This window comes from Calypte anna, chromosome 1, assembly GCF_003957555.1.
Source record: "Calypte anna isolate BGI_N300 chromosome 1, bCalAnn1_v1.p, whole genome shotgun sequence".
NCBI lineage: Eukaryota > Metazoa > Chordata > Aves > Apodiformes > Trochilidae > Calypte > Calypte anna.
Window position 1 is genome coordinate 68,486,023 of NC_044244.1, and position 22,004 is coordinate 68,508,026.

General features: G+C 36.5%; 1 protein-coding gene across 1 annotated transcript in view; it reads left to right on the forward strand.

Moving 5' to 3' along the window:
- Positions 1-21,417, forward strand: part of PTPRQ (protein tyrosine phosphatase receptor type Q) — a 107,248-nt gene extending 85,831 nt beyond the window's left edge. The window contains exons 36-45 of the mRNA XM_008498155.2: positions 3,628-3,654; positions 4,300-4,381; positions 9,444-9,534; positions 10,951-11,027; positions 12,670-12,804; positions 12,916-13,041; positions 15,045-15,193; positions 16,940-17,075; positions 20,933-21,056; positions 21,335-21,417. Of these exons, the coding sequence (XP_008496377.2) occupies positions 3,628-3,654; positions 4,300-4,381; positions 9,444-9,534; positions 10,951-11,027; positions 12,670-12,804; positions 12,916-13,041; positions 15,045-15,193; positions 16,940-17,075; positions 20,933-21,056; positions 21,335-21,372 (985 nt within the window). The 3' untranslated portion in view covers positions 21,373-21,417. The remainder of the gene's footprint in view (positions 1-3,627; positions 3,655-4,299; positions 4,382-9,443; positions 9,535-10,950; positions 11,028-12,669; positions 12,805-12,915; positions 13,042-15,044; positions 15,194-16,939; positions 17,076-20,932; positions 21,057-21,334) is intronic.
- Positions 21,418-22,004: the final 587 nt, after the last annotated feature.

The following is a 22,004-nucleotide window of genomic DNA, read 5'->3' on the forward strand; positions in this document are numbered from 1 at the left end:
AAGCACACTGAATATACATATATTGGGGGCTCTCATCACTTGGTTTTTTGTAACATGCCTCTAAGGTCTGGCGAGTCACTTCTCAAAGCAGAGATTCATCTGTCAGCAGATTTGGCAGGAGACAAGTAACACTTCCCTGTTCCAGGTGCTCACCTAGGGGACAACTTCTCTGGCACCCTATTTTGCAGTGGTTTCTGCAGCAAGGATAGAGCCATGTAGGTCAGTTTCTTCAAATCTTTCCTTGAGAAGCTGCACGTTGTGGTGGATACTTTGAGGCTTTTGTTTTGTTCTGTGTGAGACAGCTTACAAAGCAAATGGGGCACAGATTCAGAAGGAAGATTTTCAAATTATAAAAACAGTAACCCTTGCACGTATGAGGCAATTAGAACTTCTAATGGAAGATTATTATATGTAAAATTATTGTCTGATCTCACCTTTCCTACATATTGTGCATTCAGTGGTTGTCTATATTTAAGGCAAACCACGTGCTCTAGGCCATGCTGTTTCTTCTTTTTTGGAGTGGAGACAGGCATATCTCCTGCTTTGCTTTTTCTTCAGCAAGTTTCCATTTATTTATTAGCTATTAAAAACAGGCTTTCTTAGCTTTGTATCCCAGGAGTGCAAGGTTTATGAATGCATGTGTCCTGGGACAATAGAAGAAACAACCATGTGTTCTCTTTCCTTAGGCCCTTAATATTTAGTAAAGGTTAAGCTGTATATTGCTTTCAATTAACTTGCTAAAAAATTAATTTCTTCATTGTTCCTTGGAAGTGTTGGCGGTGCTTATAAGCTAAGCCTTTTGCCTACATACTCATTTCTGTTGTTTTCTATTTGGACAAAGTTTTAATTCCCTGTGGATTTCAGATGATTGACCCAGAGAGAAAGCTGAGTCTGTGTGACAATATGGTCTTTAGTTACCACTGCCAACACAAATAAATGGCTTCTTTCTAGCTCTATCATAAGTAATCTGAGTGGGATTCAGATTTTTGATAGACTTCAAAAAAATCCCACACATGAAACAATACACTGTTTTAAAAGAAAATCAGATTTAGGGCAATAAAGCATTCTTTATCTTAGAGAATGTTTTTCTTCCCTAGTTTCAAAGTCAGACAAGTGGGAATCTGGAATTATCCAGCTGAAATAAGGAAAATTGCAGCTTTGTGGTTTGGTTGTAAATTGTGCACATCAAAGTATAGTAATACCTATATTCTTATGTTTTGTACAAAAGTGGGAAGTGTGAAGAATGAGATTACAGATAGATGAGTATTTGTTCATTGACGAAATAGTCTAGGATTATTATTAAATATTCAAAGTCAGGAAACTTGGAAAAACCTCTAGTTATTGAAGCCTGAGGATGCTGAAACTGAGTATAGCTGGAAGTCTCTAGTGAGCATACAAAATACATACATTCTGAAGATTCTTGCACAGAAAAGCCAACATCTTTGTCACAGTCTTCAAGTTAGACACTTATTCTCATAAAAACATTTATAATATATCACATTTTCTGAGCTGCCAAGCCACTGCAATGTGCACTTGGATCAGCAGAAGTGTTCAGTAGTTCCAAAAATCAAGTTCTTCACTTAAATGGCCATAGATAGGTTACATTGTAAGTCTGTAGGTGCCTCACTTATTTAAAAATGTCTATTGCTTGTGGAAGATCACATATGATTATGCCTTTTTTTAAAAAAAATCACCTGTTATTAATATTAAAAATTAACTACAAAGAAACATATGTAATTGATTAGTTAATTTACTTAGCTATTTCAGTGCTTCCCAGCTTTGAATGAAAGTAAAAAAAAAATTGAAATATTGTTGAGTTGTTGCTGAGGTGTTCTTAATGGTGCTATTGTCTCCTGTGTTCTTTGAGTGTTTCCTGTGTTCTACCTTCAGCACTGAGGCCCTGAACAACATACCTAGGTTGCTTACGTGAAGCATAGATGTAATTTTTATTCTCAAATGACAAAAATGAATTAACTTTTTAGGTGCAGTAAGCCCCTAATTGCTATCAATTGGAGAGGAGGAAAGCCAGGAGTATTAAAAATAATACTGGGTTGGCAACTGAGTGATGGCTCTTATTGTTGCCCTATGGCAAAGACAGGTGAATTAAAAGGAAAACCAAATGGAATTTCTTTGCAGAGACTGCTTATAATTTTGTCTTGAAAGAAGTCTAAAAAATGTTGCTTTTTCATCAGAGACATATATTTGCATGCATTTTCTTCAGAAACCTTAGGCTCTACAGTGTTGCCAGTATTACTAGAAGGTAGCTTCACCTGCCAGGAAATACAAAAAAAAAAAAAAAAAGATATATTGAGCACTAGCTAGATGTCTTCAGCATAAAGAGAGCTGTACTCTTTGTTGGGTTTTTTTGCCTTCATCTTCATGCTAAAGCTTTCCTTCATTTTTCCTACTAGGCACTTTGAGTTTAAACCTTTCTCTGTGAATTCTTACACCAGTGAGACTGACCCAAGGCTTTCATATCCATTTTGCTTTGTTTACTAGGAGCTATCATAACAAAGTATGAACCACAAGGGCATCTTTAGTAGGTTTGAAATTAGCTTCACTGATGCTTAATAATACATTATTCAACAATTCTATTAATCTCATTTTATAATGTAATTTAAAAGCTAAATATTTTTAAATTATTCAAGAATAACTTCATAACCCAAAAGCAAATTGTTGTCTATTCTACTAAAATTATGGCAGCAGTAGTCATTTGTATTTGTATTATTGAATAGCTTTGGTAGTATTTATATGTAAGAATGTAAGATTTTTTTAGTGGCTGACCCATAAAAGGTATACTTAGAGCTTTTTTGAAGGAGCAAGTTGTCTTTTAAAGGCAAGCCAAGCTTTGTGAGCCTGAGTGCCCAAGGCTTTTCTTATAAATACATGATGCTGAGTCACCCTTAAAATGGGTTCAGAGACAATAATGATGACTTGAGTTTCAAGGTCAACTGAAAGCCCCCTCAGTATAGATGTTCATGTAATTTCATGAAGCCTACTGCAGGATCAAGTTAAATATTCAGTATGTAGCACAGTTTCTAAAACCACCATGCATCAAAAGGAGCAGTGAAAATGAGCATGAAAACAGGCACTCATTTTTAAAATCTTTAGAACAACAGCCACAGCTGTTTGGTATCTGCAGAGCCACACCAATAGCATAATTCATCTGTGACTTATTTTAGATATCTGTTTAAAATGAGATGAAACCACACCTATTTCTCTTCATTGATTTATAAGAGGAATCTAGAATTAAGGGAGATGGATCATATCCTTATCCTCTGAAATGGCCCTTAGAAGAATGGAATAGACTACACAGTGTTAAATGAATCCACTTGATGTATATGCAGTTGTGTGCTGGAAGTATGGATTTTCCAGGGCCATGTGAGCCCAGAGCACTGTAAAATGATCTGGAGACAATGATAGGAACTGTAACTACCATAGCCATATATGCCAATATCCAAGGTAAAAATTAAGCAAGTCAGTCACACAACATCTGACAGATCATAGTATTTGAATCCCTGAGATAAATAAATCTAGTTCTTCAGTTACTTTCCTCTGAAACGTGTTAACATGCACAATATTGGTGAACTCTCAGCTTGCTACATTTAACAAAAATCTCTGTTGCAGGTTACTTAGTTATAGAAAATCCATCAAGTAAGTTGAATAGTGATTTTTATATTGTGTTCATTGGTGAGTCTCAATGTGTGGTTCCCTCCTCTATATTTATTAGAAAAAAGCTCCAAGCTGCAAATAAATCATAAAAGCATGACTAATTGCATGGTAACTGGAGAAATGCTTTCTCTCTCTCTGGGGTGAAGCCTGCATGTCTGTGTTTCAGCTTGGGAAGTAATACAGGGATATTTAAACTCCTCAGGGTTTAAAACCCATGTCATTATGAGAATGAGGTCACTGCAATATTTTATATGTCTAAAACCTTGCGATGTATAAAATGTTTTCTGAGTGGCAAAACATTATCATATACTTCATAATACAATGATAACTTTACAAATTTCCATTAGTGTAAAAATTTCACCTTGGAATGCCATTACCTATAAAACCAGTCCTACTCGACAGTACTGCTACTATTAACAGCATTAAAAATTTGGTGAAGGGGAGCAACAAGAGGAGGAAAATGCTTCTATTTTAACTGAAAACAATTGCAGTAAGCCATTTAGAATTCTTTGCCTACAAGTATCAGTTCTGTTGAACTGAAAAACACTGCTATGAATAAACTGTGTTTAAACGAGAATTATAAAGAAATTTTGTATAGTTTTCTAATTCTTCTGTCATTATTTTTAGGCCAATAAGCAAGAAATCCTTCCTACAACATGTTGAAGAGCTTTGCACAAACAACAACCTAAAGTTTCAGGAAGAATTTTCGGTATGTCACTAGCAGTTGTCACAACATTGCAAGACCTTCAGTCATTTCATGTGTCACATTTCATGTCCATTTTGAGCAGGCAAGGCCGTGAAGGACTCAGACCTTGATAATCAATACCCAATTACCAGGTTGATTGTTTAGAAAGTAATGTTACACTGATTTGGATTCTGCAGTCTGCACTGCAACCTGATCCAAATTATTCAAGTAAGTGTCAGCAAAAGATGATCTTCATTACACTTCATTACATTGATGCTTCCAAGAACACCATAATATTTGTTCTTTTGCATACATAGTTCATCTGAGAACAATTTATAGTTTTCTAACATATACACAGGTGTATTTAACTGCTTTAAATAAGTTCACTTTCCTAAGTGATGATGACCCCAAAAACATAGCTGACATGTATCCTGTGAAATGTTCAGGCCCCAGTCGGAGTTCCATGGAACTCGGGAATGGTTTTCTTCCATAGGTTTAATTGTGGAAAGTAAGCCTCAAGAAGGCTTTTTATTCCTATACTTGTCATGCTTGTGAGAATAGCCTCCATTGCCTTATGGGAGTAGATGAACACAGCAAGCCTGTCTTTCTTTATGAAAGGACACCAGCTTTTAAAATATACATTACATATAAAATAATGTGTATGTACTTCCAAATTTAAATCTCAAACATTTTCACCAAGTAACATTTTTATCAGTATGTTATTTTTTTTCCCCAGCAATATCTTCTCTTCTTGTTGTTTCAGAATCGTTATCTCATAATTTTTAGTGCAGTCATTTGCCCTCACAAAAATAATTCGTCAGTGTCCAGTGACTTTATTATTTTGGAGCTATAGAATTACCATGAATTGCTTACCAGTTGGATTAACAAAAATGAAGACTCAACAATTGGTTTTTCTTCTGCTGGATTATAATACTTCAGTCTCAGAGGGAAAACCAACAAAAGTATGAAAAGATTAATGGCATTTCATACAGCTTTTTTGTTATGCTTCTTAAGTAAAATTGGTCTGGATTTAATAATAAAAAGCACCATAAAATTTTGAAGTGATAAAGTAAGGAAAACTTTTTTTCGAATAGCAGAAGTGTTATTTCATATGATCAGGAGTGATTATAGTTATATTATGCATGACTGAAGAGATGAAAAGTTTTACTAGCAATAATATTTCCACACGATAGCATTCATCACTGGAAAGTTTCTAGTATTACTTTCTACAGGTGTGACTCGCATTGGGTAAGCCTGACAAAACTGTAATGCCTTAAAACAGCAATAATAGTGTCTTATCAAATAAAAATCTTGGCAATTCATTTCAAATTTAGAGAAATGCAAGTAACTGAGGCCTCATTCAACTAAATTATATAGTCAGCTTATAAGCAACAGTCCTATATGACATCTGGGCTTCCATTTTTTAATTTCTGAGCTTTAGCTTCCATTGTTTAGAGTGTAGTGATACCTTCCCAGATTTGTCCAAGGGCAGGCAGAATTGCAGGGTAGGTCCATTCCCTGACTGAGAGTCTATTGATAATCCCTGTAGCACCTTTCTTACCAGATGAATTATAGAACTGACAACATGCTTGAGACTGCATCAGAAAGGACAATGCAGAGAAACAGGTAGCACACTGAAGAAAGAAGCAGACCTGGTGACCTGCATTGTTTCCATCCACATTCACCTTCTTAGTTCTACATAAATGATGTGTGTAGCAGAGATGAGCTCAAGATATAAACCTGGGGACCATTATGTCTGAAGTATGGTGCTAAGCTTACTTGGGCTCTCTGGACATATCTGTAATACTGAATTCAAATACACCAGGAACTGGACATGAGATATTGTAATTTACACTTTATTCTATGCCTTGAATTTTTGGCTATTTCATAGAATCATAGAATTGGCTGGGTTGGAAAGGACCTCAGAGATCATCGAGTCCAACCCTTTTACCACCGCTGCAGTTACCAGACCATGGCACTGAGTGCCACATCCAGTCTCTTTTTAAATATCTCCAGGGATGGAGAATCCACTACTTCCCTGGGCAGCCCATTCCAATGCCTGATCACCCTCTCTGTAAAGAAATTATTTCTAATATCCAACCTAAACTTCCCCTGGCACAACTTAAGACCGTGCCCGCTTGTCTTGTTGAAAGTCGTCTGGCAAAAGAGACCAACCCCCCCCTGGCTACCCCCTCCTTTCAGGGAGTTGTAGAGAGCGATGCACTCTTCCTGGGTGTTCCAACATATGTTTTGGTAGGTAAAGTAGCTTAGGGATCACTTACAGTAGGCATTTTGAAGACAACAAACCTGTTTGCTTTCCACAATATATGCTAGTTTTCTATCATGATTATGACTCTTTCATTTAGTCTTGGAATCCAAGGATATTTCTGGTCTCATCTAGCTCACCGGATTACTGAATCTCTGTCCACATGAGCTGTGTGTGAACATGTTGAGAAGAGATCTGGACCTTGGAAGGGAGCTGGATCCACGTCTTTTCAGAAAGTACAAGTTTAAGTAAATCACAGAGAGACACATTAACTGATGGTATTAGGAAATCAGATTTTCTAGTAACTGGGAAATTACTGAAAGATAAATACTTCTATAAGTATTTTACGCTAAGTTTTGCTCATGAATAAAAAAATGAAATGCCTCTGATTGTTACAAGAATACCACAAAAGTACTACAGTTAAAAGAGTGCAGATTAATTGTTTCAGTTTTAAATCTGCAAAGAAATACAGTTTCTGTCACATACTGTAATTGAATTTGGGAATCCAAATAGTCTTTCTCCAACTCAAAAATAATCATCTAGACTGAAATCCATACTGATGGAAAGAATTGATCTGTGGGTTTTGAGCACTTGTTCACATATGGAAGCATCTTTAAAAAAATAACATAATCTACTTCTCTGTTTCCTCTCTGCTGAAAAGTACTGCATAATAGTGCTACTTCTATACCAGTGACGCAAATGAGGCAAGTTGAAGTTCACTTTCACTTAAGGCCCATAATACCTGCAAAACATCATAGGCATTTTGTCTCCTTTCTTCCTTCATGCAAAATCCAATTACAGTAATTTTGTGAGTTTCAACTTTCTGAATGAGAGGAATTTCAACATCTCCACCCTTAGGTGTATTTTAGTGTTCTTATAAAATCCTGACAGGAATGCACACGTCACTCTATCTGAGAATAAGGATCTTTTTCTAGGTTCAGTGTTAGGACTGGGGCTTTACTTCTCTAAGGCATTATCAAGACAAAAGGCAGAGGCAATGGAATACATTAAAGAAATGTTCCTTGAGTATGGGAGAGGTTGATTCAAAGACAAGATTTTAAAGTAATGGCTGCCTTTAAAGATGTTTTTCTAGAGTAAATTACAGTCCTTCATTTAGTTTCGTGTTTACTTCATGTGTATGAACCATGGTTTTTTATTATTTAACATACAGATATAAATGTTAAGTCACCATTTAAAAGGTGATTTTAAGTCAGAAACTTTCTTTTTAGAAGAGACATAATCATAGGGAACAATCATCACTGGGAAACATAGATATTTAGAGAGATTTTGAAGGGTATGGATGAGATCCAGTCCCTTGTTAATTTTCAAAGGGAGATGAGCATCTAGTTATTTTCTTTGATTCTTCTCCTAATTTTTTCCCTAGGAAATGTGTCACATCCCTTGTGAGCAGTCACATCCCTTGTCTGAAAGTCTTTGGCTTTTGTTGTGAAAACATCTCCTTCCCCCCTGTCCAGAAGCTCCTGCAGTTATATTATTGAGGATATAATTATAGAAGTGAAGTAGTGCTCATGCTTCAGGCCATAGGGTTTTTGTCAGATGCTGAAAGAAACAGATTTCTCATGGGATAACATTGCATAGAATACAGTTCAAGGGTTTTGAGCTCTCTTATATATCAGGCATTATATTATTACAGAATATCTGAAGCCATCAAATAAGGTAGACAAAATATTGGAAACAGCAGTGAAAGAAAAACACTTGAAAAAACCAAATCCCATTTTTTTTTTCCATTTTCATTTGATTACCCCTTTCATTTACTTATTTGCTAATAGTTACCCTTTAAATTTTATTTATAGAAGAAAAACTGTCTCAAATATCTGTACAAATGGGCACTTGAAAATAACATATAATCTGATAGTAGGGCAATCTGCCCCACTTTTGGAAATAGCCCAGGTAGAGTAACTGTCAATATTAAAAGACAAATTTGAAGCTATTACTCAGCACAAGTGGCAAAATTTTGTATTCTAGTCGTTCAAAGCTATAGGTAGATCTCTTAATTTGTATCTTTTTATCTTTGTCAAACAAAGGGAAAATCTATTACAGCTCATGCAGTTTTTAACTTAGAAACTCTGGGTAAATTCTGGCTTTTCTGAGTTTTCTGTTCACTTATCACCACTATAACTTCATCACATTAATATGGTTCCTCCATTAGCAAGTTACGATGTTGTCTCCACTATTTTTACTCAGCTTTGGAAGTTATACCTATTGAAGTATACGAACACCCCCATCAAATAAGTTCCCCAAGATGAATGATTTATCCACCTCTGCCCTTCAGTAATAGAACTAATGACCAGTTATGAAACTGCAGTCCAACCCAAAATAACTCTTCCCACCCCTCTCACAGTCCTGTGAACAATAGCTAATTGCCAGTTGTCTCGACTTAATTAAATTCTCATCAGTTCTCATGCTGTGGCAGGAACTCTCCCAAGCTACAGGAGTCAGGAAAAGGCATTATTGAAGAGTAAGGCTGAGCCAGTAGGTCACTGTAACCAAGCATGTCATTCCATGGAAAGCCAGAAAAGAACTGCAAAAGGTGATAGGCTGATTTTATTCAGACTTGTAAAGGTGAAAGTTCATGTAAGCTTTAATTGTTCAACATGACAGCGTTGTCTGCTGTGCTGCATCTAACCTTGCTGCTGAAAAAGTGAGGTGGAATGCTCTGTAATGCTTCCAGCTGTTCTTAGAAATGCCCTCTGTTGCAGAACTAAAGAATTCTTCCTCTTACTGAATAATTGGTGTCATTTTTTATATTCACTGAAGGTGGAATGCAAAGGTTTGCCAACACACGTTGTTCTTTTACAGGAACTTCCCAAGTTTCTTGAAGACCTTGCTTCAACTGATGCTGATCTGCCTTGGAACAAGTCTAAGAATCGTTTCCCAAACATAAAGCCATGTATGTGTGTCTGCTGATCAACTCTTCTGGTTTTTTCCTCTGCCTTTGATAGTGCAGCATATATTGGGAATGCAACTGCATTTTTGTTTGATCTGCCTTTGGAATGGCAGTGCAATCAAGTCCACATTACAAAATGATTTTCTCTCAAGTAATCTATCTTTTCATTGTGTTTTTTTAAAGACAGTTTTATTTGCAAGGAGCTTTCAACTTGCTCTCACAAGCTTTAATATGCAGGTGCAAGAAACCGTAGCCTCAGTAGTTTCTTAGCTTTGTAATTCAAGCCATGTTACAAACTCTTTAACATTCTTCCTTGGTTTTTTCCCTTTTAGTGACAAGTAATTTTTTAAACATAAAAAATCCACATGTTTGTGCATTCAGCTACCTCAGGACTCTGGGCATGCTTTCTTATGGATATGTGTTCATGTGCTGCAAAGGTTCCACAGAAGATCAGAGTGACTGTATGATAATTTATAAGCCAAGGCTAGATTTTATCACAGGAGACAGGAGTCTGTCTCTCTGTACTCAACACTGCTTCATTTTTCAGCTAATAAGACAAGAAATGTCATTATTATTTTAGGCATTAGCTGTGATGTGAGATGAGGAGCACAGCATTCCTTGGTTAATAATGCTACATTCTGTGCTATTAACTTTTCAGAGCAGCTGTTCTTGCTATCTGCTGTCTTGGTCAAGACATACCCTAAGTAACAGTCACTAAAATTTTATATTCATGACACAAAATGAAATATAAACAGATGAGTTTCATAAATCCTTAACTTTGTACTCTAATTTAATTTTTTTTTTTACTATGTTGAGGAACATGCATCAAAATCTGGAATGCTTGGTTTCAGCATTTGCTAATTCACATATATCTTTCCTGGGCTTTGTCATTTCTGCATACACACCATAGACTCTAATCAGAAACCCTCAGTTATTATATTTTTTCTGCAACGATGAGCTTACCTTATGTAAAAGAAATAAAAATATACAAAAGTTCAAGGATCTGGCTCAAACCTGCAACCTGGGCACCAAGTTTGTAGGAAAAGCTGTCAGATCCCTGACTTAGCTATCTGATTCACGTGGAGGTTTTCTGTGCTAGAAAAGCATGGCTTACAGTACACGAGCTGCCTTTAGGGAAAGGGCCCTCCCATACACACATCAAACTGGAGGTTTTGGCATCATTTTAATTTAAATATATTATATTAAAATGCACCAGGAACATTAAAGGATAACTAGGCAGTAATGGAAATTGCTTAGGTTCACTTTATGAATTTCACTAATTAGATTTCTACATCAAGTATTGTTAGATTAGCAATAAAAACAGTACTTTTGTTTCTTAGCATTGCAGAAACACTTGTTAGATGTGTCTATAATTTTTTAATGAATTTTTTAATTAAGTACAATTTATTTCTGTGATAGATAATAACAACAGAGTAAAGTTGATGCCTGATGCGGGTATTCCTGGATCTGACTACATTAATGCTAGCTACGTGTCTGTAAGTAGAAAGTCTTTCACTTTTTTACTGTATTTGTTTTCTGGTAGAAGAGGGAGTCAAAAAATAATTTACAAGGAGAGGGGGACTCTAATTTTTCTTTCAATGACTATAGCTGCTATTGCCATGTTCAAGTGACTCCTGTGGCACTGACCCTGACTAGTTAAAAACTTAAATGATCCCATTTTCATTGCTAAGTTTTTCAGGAATAATCAAAACTGTGTCCATCAAATTACTTTCTATAAATCAACTCATACCATTATCATTTAAGACACTAGTGAAACTCTCACTGAGGTAAATTTTTCAGACTGCCCTTATTTGATCTCTTGGTTCAGGAGTTGGAGCTGTTGTGTATGAGGAGAACAGTGTAGAGATGACTAAACTGAAAAGTTTCATTTATGTGCCCCTTATTATTTTGTGACAGCTATGATAGAGGAAAATGCAAATAGCCTTCTTGAAGAAGAAACTTTATATTTCTTATCCTCAGATGTCTTCCTAAACCTTCACCTTCCATTTTCTCTGTAGGTGTATTTGCATAGCTGTTTATTTTGGTGTATATACATATGCATACATTTAAAGAGAGGGAGAGGTCTTGTATATACTTTTAACAAATGGGAACTTGGCTGCTACTTTATATTTATTGGCTAAACAACAAAAAGTCAGTAACTGAACTGTGAGCTTTGTGTCCCTGATTTATAGTTTTTCACCTCAATCTTAAATGGGGAGGATTAGCATACTTTCTCACTGCCACCTGTTCTGTATATTATAGGTGGAGTTAATTAACAGCTATAAACCACTGTGTCAGTTGTTTTGAGAATAATCAGAACTCCATCATATTAGAGGCTGCTAACTCTGCAGCATAAATTTATTGTGATCATAGCTTTTGTTATTTCAGACTTTCTGCAGTAGGTAAGGATTCCTGTAGGGTCACACTTGGTTTCTTTGGGGAACCAGATCCATAGGAGCCCATGCACTAGCAGCATTTACACAGATTTCTTTCAACAAATTTCCTTCTCTCCGTGTTTTACATAAGTTTATAAATGAACTAAGCAGCCAACACAAAAACAAAAGCCAGTCCATAAAATAGGTTTCTTGAAGACTTCTTATCAGAAATAATTTCTTTCAGTAAGATATATCCCTAAGTTACAGCAGATCCCTGACAATCACTGAAAGGACAATGTTATCAGTATGTGTAGTTTGCAGTAGCTCTTAGACTGCTCCTTAGTTTTTTCCCTGGCTCCACAGCTCCTTAACACTATCCAATTCTACTTCCTTGGCCACCTCCTGACATAATTCTTGGGAGCCTCTGGCTGGATATGCAGTAAGGCTAATATGAAGGTTAAGATTTTTTTAAATGGGAATTACTGACTCGATGTCTCTGTAATTGCTCTGCTAAATGCATTTCTATGAGGCTTTATTAGAGCATTGGTTCATAACTGATCCACACAGTGGAAAAAAAATGCTATTATTTCCTTAGGTTTCCAAGGCCATCTGCCATGCAATGATTAGACAGCCCTATGCCAATTTGTTTAGTATGGCTGATATGGTTCTAGCCTTAGGCATGGAATCTACAGGCACAACTGAGTCACATACAAACTTCCTTTCCTAGCTAACCATTCCATATTAAAAAATGTCTTTTTCTTAGGGTTATTTATGTCCGAATGAGTTCATTGCAACCCAGGGACCATTACCAGGAACAGTGGGTGATTTCTGGCGAATGGTGTGGGAGACCAGAGCCAAAACACTTGTGATGCTTACACAATGTTTTGAAAAAGGACGGGTAAGTAACCATGGTACCAATTCACAGCATTTGATATAACTGGAATTCTGCATGTAGTTTCTGTCAAGATTATTATATGGTCACTGCTAATTAGTAATCATCTCTCTGCAGATAAGATGTCATCAATACTGGCCAGAAGATAATAAACCGGTTACTGTGTTTGGGGATATAGTGATTACTAAACTGATGGAAGATATTCAAATAGACTGGACCATCAGAGATCTAAAAATTGAAAGAGTAAGCCACAACTAGAACCTGTCCAACACCTCAGAGAACATCAGATGTGCTCCTTCCACCCAACTATCCCTCAGTATCATACTTTCAGTGCATATGCATTGTACCCCTTGATTTTCCTGTGTTTTGTTGTTGGTTTGGGTTTTTTTTCCTGAGAATTTTCTCCAGGTTTTGTCCCAAAGAGCTCAGCTCTGTGGCTGGCATGCTGTGAAGGACCTATCAAGGTTACCAAACCTCTGGTCTTGTGGGAGGTGAAGTTTCTATTTGGACACCTCAGTTGTCTCTTCTAGAAAGGAGTAATCCTAACCATTCTGAGATCAGACAAATCCCTTTGAATGCATCCCTCTCAGATTAAAGGACAAGATTCTCTGGTGCAGTGCAGCTGTTTTTCATTGTACCACCAGCCATATTGGCCTCCACCCCCAGGAGATTCGCCCAATATAAATGAGAATCATCAGTATGACTCCCACTCTTGGTGCTGGGAAAGGGGGTGGGGGGCACATTGCAGGTGTTCATCTTTATCATGATCCAAAACTATACTTTCCACTCTTTGGAAAAATTAGCACCCAGCATTAAGTCAGACCAGCAGGTAAGCTTGGGAAGCAGTCTGGGCAAAATGACACAAGATGAAGTCCCCCCCCTTTTGCACTCCCAACACTACCCTATGTTGTGTGCTCTGCAGCCAGATCCATGCTATCCAAATGCTTGTGTCCTGTGGCATGTTCATGTGACAAAAGGAACACAGCAGTTAGGTCTCAGTGGTCACCTATAAGGATATATTGTGCACATAGTACAGAACATTTCAATATTTTGAAGTTACTGAGAGAAGATAAACTTTTTTAGCTAAAATAAGACATAGAGTAAACAAGACTGGAGAAGAGACTATTGAGAGTTAAAATGCACCCAACTAAATCACCTCTGTCAACCAGGATGAGACTGACAAACAAAACCAAAACAATCTTAATTGATAAGTGATACATATATTGCAGCTGAACTACCCTGCATGAGAAGCTGTGTCCTTTATAAGCATGTCATTAAATGTGCTATGTTACTGGCTTTAAGATTATACTTCATATTCCATTCACAAATGGATAATTTCTTGGTGATCTTCCAGCAAAGGCAAAAAAGATGAACATGCAAGAGAAATAATTCACAATTATTGCCATATTGCATCCAGAGTTACTTCTCTCTTGTTTTTCTGTTGATCCACTTTAAAAATATAGACCCAAATTAGTTAGTACATGTACCTGTTCACAGATGTTCGGTGTTTCTTGAACATAAAAAGATTAAGCAGTTGGTTCAAAATAAATTAGAAAAAAAAGAACTTGTTCATTAAACAGTGCTACTCCTTGCTGCAGGATATTGTCAATGCTAAAGACTTAAAAAAATCTGGAGAAATTAGTAGAAGAAAATCCTGACAAGTACTATTGAATTTTGAGATACCATCTCTGACTGGGGCAGTTCACAAGTCACAGGCCTTTGACATGATCCTGTGCTTTTACTCAAATGTTCTTCATAGTTAATTTAGATACCAGATCATAACCCGCTCTTTGAGCTAATGAAGCCAAAGCAAACACAAATATATTTTTAAGTGCTTGATGCCCTCTCAATGAGAGCAGCAGCAATGGTAACTCAGTCTTAGAATTCTTGCTTGTCAAGCTTGTCGAAGAAATAAACTTGTCAGCCCAGTTCACTAAACTTCTGAATGAGCTATAGAAATTTCAACCTGTAATCCATGAATTACTCTGGTACAGTGACTGAAGTCAAATGGAGAGTGACTGCTGAAAAATTAATACTTCCTGAAAAGCAGACTTAATGCCAGCTCTTGAAAAACCTGCCGTAAGGTCCATGCAGAACAAATTAACACTTGATACAAGTAGGTCTAATAATTATTATACTATTCTGCCTTTCCTTTTTACATGAAATTGCTGGAAGTTTGCATGTAGTTTGCTGGATCTTCTATCTCATTTCTTCTGCAAAAACTGCCTTATTTTATATTTTTTCAGCATGGAGACTGCATGATGGTACGGCAGTGTAACTTTACTTCTTGGCCAGAACATGGAGTCCCTGAAACTACTGCACCAATTATCCATTTTGTGAAACTTATCCGTGCAAATCGAGCACATGATACTACACCAATGGTGGTTCACTGCAGGTGAGCATATTCACCAAATCACTATTAAGTGTCTTATAATTTCACATGTAAATTCATGCTTATGGAAGTTGCCAGAAGAGGTAAAATGACAGCTGAGTCCACCGATGTGGTTCTACTATGGGCAGCAGTGAAGATTTCTCTAGTAGTGTTCCTGAGTCCTTTGTAGGAGGTAAAATCCCAAAGTGTGCCTTCTCTTCCTTTATTGGAAATCCCATTGAGGTGATGTCAGTGAAATAGTTACAATTTCCATAAAGTACTGCTGGATTTATCTCAATTTTTATTGTAAGAAGAGGTATTGAAAGTGATACATTGGTTTAATTACTTCTATTATAATTATACGTCTTCTTAAGAAATAAGTATTAAAAATTGTATTTAAAATGTACATGTCCCGTAGCAAGAAGAAGAAACTGGGAGCCACAGAGAATGAGAATTTGAATAAGGGTTTCAAGCTAGGATTCCTATAAACAGCTAAAATCTATATTTAGGCTCTTAAATAAATAATCTGGTGTTTAGAGGTGTTCAGCTGTCATAGTTCCCATTGATTTCATACCCAACACCTTTAAATAGCTATTTCAAAGAGTAAGTGTGTGGGGAAGGCTACGTCTTCAGGAAGGTGGTGAGCGTGTCTGCATATTACATGCAGGTCAGCGTTCACACCACATGAGTGGGCACACTCCAAAATTGTGGTCTGAATTCAGGGCTCTGTTACAGATTCTTTGCCTCGTTCTCACTCAGAACATGCAAAATCAAAATTGTGGCATTTTGTGCCACTGATTTTTTTTTTTCCCCCCTAACTGTTCAGTTATCAGGCATGGAAGTTCTTCATTTGTCCTCAGTGTCCTCCAGGTGCCACCCACAGTGGGTAATAAAGCCTCATTTTATTTGATCCTGTTGTCATGGACAGCTTGACATTTCCCTCTACTGCCAGGGCCAGAGGGACTATTACAGGAGAGAACTACGCAGTCTTTATGGTTTTGAGGACACTTTTGTGCTCTGGGGCCCCTCTGCAATGAAACCTGTTCCCTGTTAACAGCGTAAGGGCCCCAGCATGGGCCAGATACTCCTCCTCTGCTCAGATTCCCTGTGTGTCTCATTTGTGTTTTCATATCCTGAAAGCTTTACTCCTTACTTTTTCCTTATTAGATCTTGCAGGTTCAAAGGAGTTTTGCTGTACTTTTCCTGATTATCTGCAGTGATGTACTCTGCATTTATTACAATAATTGCAGAGAAGTCTGATATTGATCCTATTTCTTTTCAGACCTTGAAATAATACTAGCTACAAACGTCTTTCACACTCATCCCCATTTTAAAAGTATTTCCTTTTAAATGTTTTACTAGATTTCATTATATTTTTTACTCCAATACCAAGAGTATCACAGAATTGTGATTTTGCAAAATCTTGCGGTTGTATTTCTTTTTCTTTAACTGATGAGCTCTGGATAATTCACAGAAAAGATATAGGATTACTTATACAGATTTGGTTTATTTATATTTCATTTGTCCCATGCAGGCCTTTGTAAAGTAAAAATCAGAAGAGGCTTCAAATCCAGATTTCATTCGATCCCATTCACCAAAGACACACACACACATAGATACAGGCACAAGTAAATACTGAAAAATATTTAATTTTTTCCAGTTTTCTTTTCACAGTAAATAATAATTTAACCGGAATATCTGAGGAACATAACATTATACTAAAAAAATGAACATTGAAAAAAAACATTTTATCTTGTGAATTGTTTTCAGTGCTGGTGTTGGAAGAACAGGTGTTTTTATTGCACTTGATCATTTAACCCAACATTTAAATGACCATGATTTTGTGGATATCTATGGGCTCGTAGCTGAGTTGAGAAGTGAAAGAATGTGTATGGTACAGAATCTGGTAAGTTTTATATATTTATCTTTTCTGATTTTAAAAAGCTAAGTGTCTGAACAAAACAAGACTGGAAAGCTCATAACAATCAGCTGTCTAAAACATTTTCTGCTGGATCCCACTTCTACATGGAGTTCAAGCACTGTGCAAACGTTTGCTGTAAGCATATTTGGCCAGCAAGGTCTTGACAAGTGCTAAAAGGAGTGCTGAGATACTTAGGCTTTAGAACCTAGATGTTAATTCCTCAGACTTTGTGAAAGTGTATTTCAAATGTTGGTTGAAGAATAGTTGTAAAATAAAAAAATGTATTTGCTCATGCACTACTTGACTATTTAGTACTAAGCTGTATGTCTTTGTGTATGGATTTGTAGCATAGTCCCCCAAACTTTTAAATACTCTTTTACCTTTGACCTCGTTACTAATTCCTTGATTCTTTTTTAATTGCTTCAAATTACACGTATGGACCTATTTGAGCACTGTTGTAGAATGCTCTCGAATGCTCCCAAAAGGCAGGGGGTGTGACCCCTTGGCCGTGCCCAACCCCATGTTTGAGGGGCCAATTAGATCGGCCCATAAACCTGTGCTACCTGCACCAGGGATTGGCTGTACTACAGATAAACACACTGGGTGTCCAATGAGACGTTATGTTGTTGTGTGGTGGCAGGAGTGTGGTCACAGAAACACTATATAAGTAAAAGTTACTGCCAAAAAAGTTGAAGCTTGTTTATCAACCGTATTGGTTGCATTAGTTTTCCCTCACCATTTTCCAACAAAGCACAGAGTTTTCAGAATCAAGACAGTGGTGGGGTTTGGGTCTGCAGAAGTGCTTTTCTGGCAGCAGTATCTGGAGAGCTGAGTAGATGTGAAGGAGTAATAGCCAAATTTAAAGCTGATCCTAAATGGCCAGTGTAGTGGAAATCCAGCTGTGTTTGCATAAGGATTCTAGAATAAGCCTCCTACAGGCCAGATTTAACCCAATGCTGCTGCCTGAAGCTTCTGAGTCTACAGCATGACTTACTAAATTCTTAGTATGAGTGAGCAGTCTCAGGATGAAATTTCCACATTAAACTGCATTAATGTAAGGAGACTTGTTTGATTAGGAATGCAGTTCTGTGCTGTATCGTGTCAGTGTACATGAAAAGTGTGCCAGGATATACAAATAGAGGTTAACATCTTCTCAGGAAGTGCACTTCAGAAGGTTTTGTAATGGTGATAATGTGCCATCCTGTTTCTCATAAGGTGCTGTCAAATTGCAAAGTGCCTTCATTTTTTCCCTTTTGAAATCTTCATACAGCTAAACAATTGCCAGGTCTTTCCTGTGATGATGGGTTATGGGAATATGTTTTCTTAGATGTTTTACACAATTGACTAGAAATAGATTTATCTGAAAAATAAAGCAAAGGCTGGAAGACAATTTAGTGAGAGATTCCCCAAAATAAAATCTTAAAACAGTTAGACATCTGATAAGATCAGTATTTTTTTTACTTTATTATTTTTACATAAATCTTCATTTACACATTTTAACAGAGGCTAGAAAAACATTTGTCAAATAGAAGGCAATGGTCTCACAGTTCTGATTTCCAAAGAGGTCAAGTATTGCTTTGTATGCTAACTGCAAAATCCTGACACAAGTTTTTCTCAGTCCAGACCATTTTTAGCTCATGTTTGCAAGGCTACAGAATGTAGATCAGCACTAAAATTTGCCCAGAGGGGACCAAATCTTGTAAAGACCACAAAATCAGTGGTCAAGTTATTCTGGCATTTCTGTCATAAAATACTGTTTAGTAGTCTATAATTCAGCTTTTATGTTAGCCACACAGAAAATATGAAGAGGAGTAATTCCTTCCAAGAACTCAGTTTAGACACCCCTCAGTGAAACTGATTGCAAGATCTACGAGTTAAATAAATAAAAATAGTTGTGTTTAGACCTCCTTTTTTGCTTGATAATAGCTTCAAAATAGTTTTCCCAGCAGAGTCACTCTGTTACTGTAGCCAGTGGGCACAGAATGGCCCAGACCTGTGCAATTAAACACCTCTGCAGTTACCATTGCAACCACAGGATCTTTTCAAGGAATTACCCCATAGTCTGTCTGCAGTCACTCCTGAAACACTCCTGGAAAATATTTCAGATAGTGCAGGTTCATGTGGATCAAAACTATGCAAGCGACTATCCAAACATTGTAGTAGTTTGGATTACAGGTTCAGATGATCAAGTTCCACCAGCTGGCAATGTACCCAAAAACTGCTTAATTAATTCCCCAATGTAGATATAATTGCAGTATCCTGGTATTCTACCTGCTGGCCTGTACATTACTAAGGACTGACTCTTGACTACAGGTAAAGGGCATAACCTACTCTTTAGTGAAGTTTCTAATTCTCTCACTTCCAGCCTTAAAAAAGACTTTCAGATGATTAAGAATGTCATTAATTCTAACTGGGAAAATGTCACACATGCATACCCCAGGTATACTGCTTAACTCTCCCCTGGCAAACCCAGAAACATTTTAATTGCTTCATTCTCACAAGGATCTGTATGAATGCAAGAGATCATGGAGCTTTCAGAGCCTTCCTCCTCTATTGGAATAACCAGTTTTAAACTCTGCTGAAATCTAAAACCTTGATTCTATAGAAATCCATATTTATCCAGAGGATCTGTTAAAGTTTATCATCTTGCAAGCCAAATACAAAAGCTTGTTTGAAGTAATGCCATGCTATTGCTTCAGGAAGAAAATTATTGAAAAGGATACTGGCACTGCATATTTCAAGGGCCTGTGAAAGTCAGTTTTAATTACCCTTCACTCTGGAGCTGTGATCCTAAAGCATATCCATGGAAGTGAATTTGTCTTACAAATCTGACATGCTGGAATTGAAAACTGATGGCAGTCTTAAACAAAATAGTAATTGTTGAGCAGAAAAATTACACTACTGTATTTACCCATGCAAAAGTCAAGGAAGTTAAATTGTTTTGGTCATCTCCATCTGTAGAGCTGTTCAGACCTCAGCTGGACAAGATCCTGGGCAATGTCTTTCAGCTGATCCAGTGAGAGTTGTACGAGGTGATTTCAAGAGGTCCCTTCTAACCAAAACCAATGTGTGATACTGTGACCTGGCTCATTTTCTGCACCTACATACACAATACTTGACCCATGTGAAGATATGCTTAGTCCATTTACCTTCTACCTGTTTTAAGTTCTTTAATTTCATTCTTTATTTCATTCTTACATTGCCTTTAATTTTTCTCTTTTTAACAACCATTTTTTAGAGTCACTTTATGTCCTTGGAAGTGTCAGATGAACTTCAATTGCACACCCTGTGTTATAGTCTGTGTAAAAATGAAGCTACAGTCTAAGAAGTATCACTACAAATAATGTGGCTTTTTTTCCTCTTAGGATTTGTGCATGCTTCTAAGAATATGTAGATTTGCTTGAACTTTTGCATTTGAGTGCACCCTGCTGGTTTTCTCTATGATAGAAAAAAGGAAAAAAATCTTATCTAAACATTACATTCATGGCTTCAGTTTCTTCAGTCTGAATCAAGTGGCAAAAGTAATCAAACAACTTCACATAGAAGAAACTTTTACAGAAAATTGTGGGACAGCCTTTAAGTCTCAGTTAGCATTGGTCTAATTTCATAAATCTTACTGGATGTAAAAATTAACATGTTTTGACAAATTTTAAAGCATTTTGCTTCATAATGAGTGAAATCAGATCTGGCAAATATGATATCATTGAAGTGCTGAGATTGCTGAGTTAAACTGAAGTTTATTTGACAGCATCAAAATGTTACATAAAAATTAAAAAGGTTTGGGGTTTGGTTTTTTTTTGCATTTTCTTCTAATCAAACATCTTTAAATTCACATCCTGCAGGCACAATATATATTTTTGCATCAATGTGTATTGGATCTGTTGAGCAGCAAGGGAAGTAGTCAGCCCATATGTTTTGTAAATTATTCAGCACTGCAAAAGATGGACTCTCTGGATGCTATGGAAGGTAAGAATATAAAGATTGTCTCAAGTACTATTATTTCATAAAAAGTGCATTGATTTCTGCAGACTAATAAGCAGAAACAAATATTTTTATATGCATTTTTTTTTGCTTCAAGAGTGTAATTTTCTAGATTTTTTCTGTCCTTTTGTCCCCTTCATAGTAAAAGTCATTGCTCAAGATTTCCCTACAAGATTTTTTAAATTTAGCCAATAAAATCATCTGCCATTAGTTACTAGTTTCTCACAAGATAGGTTAATGTAATATATTTGTTTCTTTTGTAGGTGATGTGGAGCTTGAATGGGAAGAAACTACTATGTAAATGCTAAGACTAAATATATAAGATAGGAGATTTTGAAAGTCAAAGTCATGTTTTTCTAAGCACAGAAGCCAAAGTTAATTCTCCTATTTTGATGATTAAACAAACACAGATGATTGAAACATCTTTTCTTCTATCAACGTGCCTTCATAAATATGTTAAAGTATTTTATTCAGATCACTGAGCAATAATGATTTGGAGTACTTTTGCACAGACTACACTTCTGGTATTATTTGAATACTGCATTCAGTATGTATTTAAATAGAAAACATGTTTGAACATACTCTTTTTTTCCAGTAATCTTTGTAAAAGAAGAAAAATGAGCCAAATATTATGTAAAAAAATCATATTCCCATTGGATTTATTTTGGTGTGAATTTGCTGTGTACTTTGTGTTTTGGTTTTAAGCAAAAACTACAGTTCCTTGAATCTTTCTTTCTAGATTGATTTAAGTTTTGTTAGCTCTTGCAGATTAATTCTGATACCATCACAGTGATCTTCACCTAACTGTACTCTCTTGTGTTTTGAATCTTTTTTTTTTTTTTTATGTGTGGGAGCATATCAGCTCATGAGCCTGAACAGCTGAAGAGTCACCTCCTGACACGAGGAAGATTATTCAGCTTTTACACAGCACAC